This window comes from Lagopus muta, chromosome 2 (assembly GCF_023343835.1).
Source record: "Lagopus muta isolate bLagMut1 chromosome 2, bLagMut1 primary, whole genome shotgun sequence".
NCBI classification, from domain to species: domain Eukaryota; kingdom Metazoa; phylum Chordata; class Aves; order Galliformes; family Phasianidae; genus Lagopus; species Lagopus muta.
This window is the reverse complement of record NC_064434.1, coordinates 102,037,140-102,043,139: the sequence shown is the minus strand read 5'-3', so window position 1 is coordinate 102,043,139 and position 6,000 is coordinate 102,037,140. Positions and strand designations below refer to the sequence as shown.

Below are 6,000 nucleotides of genomic sequence, written 5' to 3'. Positions count from 1 at the left end.
TACAGTTACAAGAACAAAAGGGCCGTTTTTAACCTACAGCAGCCAAACAGAAATGAACAATAAAATAAGCAGGCGTTAAAGAATACTATGCTAAACCTGTGAGAACAGCAAAGCAAATTTTGTGGTGAAACAGGCATGAAGTGAGCGCTGCAATGAAAATTTGCTAAAGCAAATGCAAGCTTTTTGGATGTATACAGTAAAGCAGCTGGCTGTTGCATAAATCTTTCCAACTACAAAAGAGTGCTGGTTGTATGCGTGGTTTTTTGTTTTGTTTTGTTTTTTTACTATAGCACTGGACATTGCATCGCTGACTGGAGGCAAGAGTCGGTTTCGCCTTTACAAATTAACTTTATCACAACTATATAAACTGCTCTTCAGTTCTGAGCAGCCACCACTCACTGGAACTCCTGTGCTCACGAAAGTAGAACTCCATCCAGTACTAATCTTTCAAGAGGGCTCCTACAAGAGAAAAGTCTGTGAGGACAACGTTTCAGCTTATCAGCTGGTAACATCAAACTCCAACTTTACCTGTTCTGATCCAAGCGCTGGCAGAGGATGAAGAATTGAAAGAAGAGGTAAGAAAAAAAATGCATTGGAGGTCTCTCAGAACTAGTTGTCAGCTGATGAAGTGCTGGTGACTAGCACTTAAAGAGCTGTGTGCATAGAAAAGGTTAGATGCACAGCCTCCCTGCCCACACAAAGCCCCATCAAAGAAATCTGCACCCAGAGCAGGCCTTACCTGCAGACTCTGTTCTGAATAGTTCACGATGCCCCCTGAACAGGACTTGCTGAAAGAGCTATGGTGCAAGTTAACACATTAGGAAACTTAAGTGAATGCTACAGTTACATTTTAATTCTATCTAGGAAACAGGCAAAACCAGGCGTCCCTTCCCACATCACCTGGATTTGTGTTTCTTGCAGTTCAGCACTGCCTGCTATTTTGAAGAAGTCTTTAATCTCAAATACCAACATGTCCTAAGCCATAGCATCCTCTAAGTCAGAGGCAGGAATAAAAGACTACACCATTACATACTCAAAGAGAGGACAGCTGAAGAGAAGTCTGCTTCTCCTTCTGCAGGACCCTGATAAATGTGTGTTGTGGGACTGTACAACGAAAATTAAAAGGCTCTGCTGTGAATGCAGCACATCAATTTTAGCATCAGGAATAATGTACATATTCTGGATAAAAAGAAAACAGGCTATATACATACATATCTTTTAAATTATTTTATTTTGTGTAAGCTAAAAGGAAATTTACACACTTAAATCTCAAAAGACCTTGGGCATGCACATTGACCTTTTTAGAGGTTCTTCTACATAGCTCTCTTTTTTCCATAGGAATTTCCCCAAACATTTACAACCCATAGTTTTTACTGTATATACAGCCTAAAACCATAGCAATCTATGATTATGTCATTTTACACTGTGCAAAATCAAACAGAAATAGTGGTACAACAAAACATAAGAATTTTTAACAGATAAATTTCATTGTAAGACATTCATATAGTTTTGGTCCTTCTTTTCCAAATCAAACTGATTAAAAGCAGACAACCTCCTAATGACCCCAAAATCAAGTGTTTAGACAAGGATCCCTAACTGGAATGAAAAGTTACTGACAGCATACCTTTCAAAAGGCTACATAGTGACAGAACCGTACCACTCCAGTTTAAGAACAAAAATTGATCAGCCAACCAATCAACCAGGGAAGGAAAGGGGGAGAAGAAAAGGAAGAACACATCCTAAGCTTGTTAAAACAGAAAAGATTGAGTTCTAAAAAACAACTGAAACCCCTCAATGTAACCTTCTGTTTGCCCATCAACAGGTATTTTAATGTATGCAGGAAAGAAAAAAGACACTCAATGCAATCTGAAAACTTTTAAAGGGGACTTCACGCATTGTGAAGATTGAAGTTTTTCCATTATGTGTTTCTAGGATATATATATATTTTAAACTTTTTGAAGTTTTGTAAGAAGGACACCACCAGTGTATTTCACAAAGACATAAATGTATACACCCCAGCACAACAAAAAGAATAGATCTTCAAAAAGATTTACCCCCAATTATTTACATTTTTCTCTAATATAAATTTAGGACTTCAGTATGTAAATAAATATACATAACTATGTATACCTTTCTAGTGCTGCTTACCAACAAATCATCTGAACTTGATTTTTTTGTTGTTGTTGTTTTAATTAAAGCAAGATTGCTTTTCATGACCCATAGAGGGAAGAAAAAAAATCAATAGAAAACGTCCAATTCACATCACTTTAGTCTACCTTTTCTTGGCAGCTTGTTGAAGGTGTTAATGTGGCTGGGAACATCAACACCTTGGCATGCATGAAAGTTAAGTCAGGAAGGCTAGAAATCACCTTGGCAGCCTCTTCACTAAGATGTTCTTCCTTTTTAGGCTTCCTGTTGAGAAGAAAAGAAAAAAGTGCATTAATCTGCAATCCAACAGATCACTGAAAGAATCGCCGATAGAAGCAATGTTCTGTCAGTTTGTCTCCCACAGACAGGCACTTCTTGCAAGCTATTTGAAGCTAGGCTAATGTTATAATACATACCTGCCTACCAACAGAACATTCAATGGGAAGTCAGCAAAACGTTCCTGAATACTGTTGCAATAAGGAGAAATTATTTCCTATTCAGATGCTAATTTATCCGGGGGGAGGCAAGTTCCAGTGTGCCATTTTGGGACTATTTGAAGAAACTGCCATGCTCATATTCTAGAGCTAAGACAAAAGGAACGTAAGCTTTAAACTGCCTAAGTTCAGCACAGTCTTTCAGTATCAAATGGCAAAATCTAGAAAGTTCATTAAGAAGTTCCAGGCATACTGCTTTAAAAATAAAAAGGAATAGAAGTGTACTTCAGATGTGTTTCCAACACAACTACACTCAGATTATATACCATACTTCTCTGCAGTGTGATCCACAAGCCCTTTCCTCCCCCTTCACCAGGGTCTCAACCATCAGCAGAAGGTAGCTCACGACTTGCAGCTAACTTGCTTTGAAGTGCAGCGGCACACGTAGCCATAAGGATGCACGCAGCAGCTGGGGGAACTGCTGGTATTTACTTTGCCTTTTGCATTATTCACCAGAATTACTGAGCACGAATGAAGAATCTGAAACCCACGGTTTGGTTCTCACTGTTCTTCACAAGGAACTCGCACTTCTTAAGTAAAATGGTTCAAACAGCCACAGAAGATCCCATCCAATGCCCACAGGGCCATACGTAGTGCTTTATCATGAAGAACCCTGGCCATCACTAAAAAAACAAATAATGCCAAGAAAGGCACTAGCTATACCCTACAGTGACATTACAAATCCTTGCTGAAGAAGCTCCTTTGCCACAGAGTGAAAAGCTGAGACAAAAGGCTAGAGAAACAAACTGCCTTTCCATAGAGCATTTCAGAAATTTCCTTTTCATATCTTATCCAATGCTACAAACTTTCAGCTGTGTCTGTGAGAGGGAAATCACTTCTCCAATCAGAAAGCAACATATAGTCATGCATCTTTTTTTGTCAGCACCCATCAGGATGGTTCCCTAAGATGATTAGAGATCGGGAGAAAGCAAGAAGCTACGTGTTTCCTTCAGCAGCAGTCTCAGAATTTCTTGGCTAAAGGAACAAGAGAAAAAACTGGAGTTAAACTCATCCTTGACATCACTGATCATTGTGTTGACACAGAGCTATCAGTTTTGTTTGCTACTTGAAATCTTTACTTGATGAAAGATCTCAAGATGAGGCATTATAGATACTAAATCTGACTTTTCTTTGCTAGAATAGCAATATTTTCTTTTCTCTGCTGCAGTGGAATTTCATGAGCCACTGACTAGGCAGATTACCAAATTCTGGAGGATAAACAAAGCTGTGTGCTGGATTTACTGATGGAAGAAGCAGAGAGCCAATATGCGCAGCCTTCTCTAACAGCTTCACTGTCAGTGCTGCACACACTCTAAGGACTATCTCTGAGCTGCTGAAATGTGTTTGTCACCCACCACTGTGTTATCAGTATCTGGTGCCACTATTAGTAATCACTTACCACAAGCCTCTTAAAGGTACAAACTCCTGGTGATCAAGGACTTACAGCTAACAAAGGAGCATTTGACAGAGGAAGCCAAAGGAAGAGGGCTGACTCAGAGATCTGCATTAAAAGGAGTTCCTGCAATTGTAATCAGGCACCAAGATGGAGCTCACACACTCCTTGCTATTTATATGCCTCTTCCTCCTCTGCACAACTGTGTCATGCGAAGAAATTGCACTGCTGGGTCTTGGAGGCAGTGCTGCATTTGATTTGGTGTAGGCTCCTCCAGAAGAGACTGGGCACTGCAATTAGCCTTTCTGGCTAACAGACTCGTCAACACCTTTGGTAGCAAATATCACAGGGCAACCCTACACAATTACTCATTATCTAAGTTTATAGAGAGTTAAAGCACCATCATCACTGCAGTCTAGTTTTACATTAACATCATCAACGCTTTAAAACTACCTTTAAGAAAACACTTTGCCCTCTCCTCCTCTTCTCTACCATCAGGTTACATTTCTTCCCAAGACAGGGAACTGAGGGAATACCTTGCCCCAAGTAATTATACCTGTTCTTCTACCTGTTGGCATGAAGTTTTTTTTTCTTTTTTTCTTTTTTCCTTTTTTAATGGCACAGTATCACCAAGCTGCAAGAAATTAGCCAGACTGACAGACACAAAAGTTGCTGGAAGAAGGTTCTGCAAGAAACACGTAAGGCTTTGCTGATGTGTCACTAACAGCCAACTGTTCCAGTTTACATTCTAACCTCTTTGTGCAGCATTCAGTCTTTCAGGATTTCAGTGATCACTCACATTTGCAAAAGGTTTGAAGGATGTCACCAAAAAGGCCAGGCTCTAATAGCAACAATGAGCCAATTAGAGACTTGAAAAATCGCTCTCTAATCAAGATTTAGCCTGCTACATCCAACACTACCCACATGGAGTATCTCCAGTCTAAATAAGGGTTTCAGCTATTTCTTGGAATGGCATCAGGGCTCTTTCTTCCTTCCAGAAGCCAGCAGGTAAACTTTAGATTGGGCAAGGCCGCAGTCTCAGTGGAATGCTGCCCCGTAGTGATGGCATTCAAAACTTACTGCTGCCTTCAAGGTGTCATACTCAAGCTGCAATGTTCCCCCTCCTCTCCCAACTCTTTCCTTTTGAGAAACTGATTTTCCAACTTCAGGCAATCATTTCACAAGCAAAAGATGGAGCTATTTCAAAGAAAGGTGGCTTCCTATAGCTGAACTGGTACCTCCCTCCAAATTTTAACCTCAAAGATCCTGAATTCAGACAATTTACAGATAAATACGGGGCAGTCTCAGAGCAAGTGAAATCGCCATCACAGCAGTGCTGTGTCACAGGCCACATCTTCCCCTGATTCACCAGGAATGGTGAAGTTTGTTTCCATTTTAGTGCATGTGGGCCGTCTTTGTTGAGCCGCCCTTGCCCAGCTACCAGAGCTATAGGTTCATTATGAATAAAATATTCAAAAGAAAAGCAATTCCACTGGACAAAGCAAACACACTGCAACATATCTAGCATACTGCTGAGATAAGACCTTATCTCTCTGAAGGTTTTAGGTTTTCAAGATACCGTTTCTTTTTTCAGAGCATATGATAAGAAAAAAAAATTTAAGATTCAGAGTTGACAGAAACACACAAATCATGTTTATCACTGAAAACAGCTGCTTTAAAGCAGCTCATCTGCATGTATCTGAACATAACTGGCACATTTGAGGCCTCCAACTTTCCCTACAGCCAGCTGTATTTCAATAGCACCAGTCTAGGACCTTTTCCCGTTACCAAGCAGTGATCTCCAGAACTAAGAGCTCTGATATCTAATCATCGAGCTTCAACAGAGCAACTGAAAGTTTCAAGTGTTCTGTGAAAGCATTTACAAACAAACAAAAAACTCACCCCCAAAGAAAATAACATAGAAAAATGAAGGTCAGCATTCCTGAGCAAAGCAGACTGTGCTGC

The 6,000-nt window shown here is 40.1% G+C and overlaps 1 protein-coding gene across 3 annotated transcripts in view; it reads right to left on the bottom strand.

Annotated features, from left to right (window-relative positions):
• Positions 1-1,212: 1,212 nt before the first annotated feature.
• AFTPH (aftiphilin) overlaps positions 1,213-6,000 on the bottom strand; it is a 43,968-nt gene continuing 39,180 nt past the window's right edge. For all 3 annotated transcript variants that reach the window (XM_048934753.1, XM_048934752.1, XM_048934754.1), the window contains one exon: positions 1,213-2,412. In XM_048934753.1, coding sequence (XP_048790710.1) covers positions 2,268-2,412 — 145 coding nt within the window. In that variant the 3' untranslated portion in view covers positions 1,213-2,267. The remainder of the gene's footprint in view (positions 2,413-6,000) is intronic.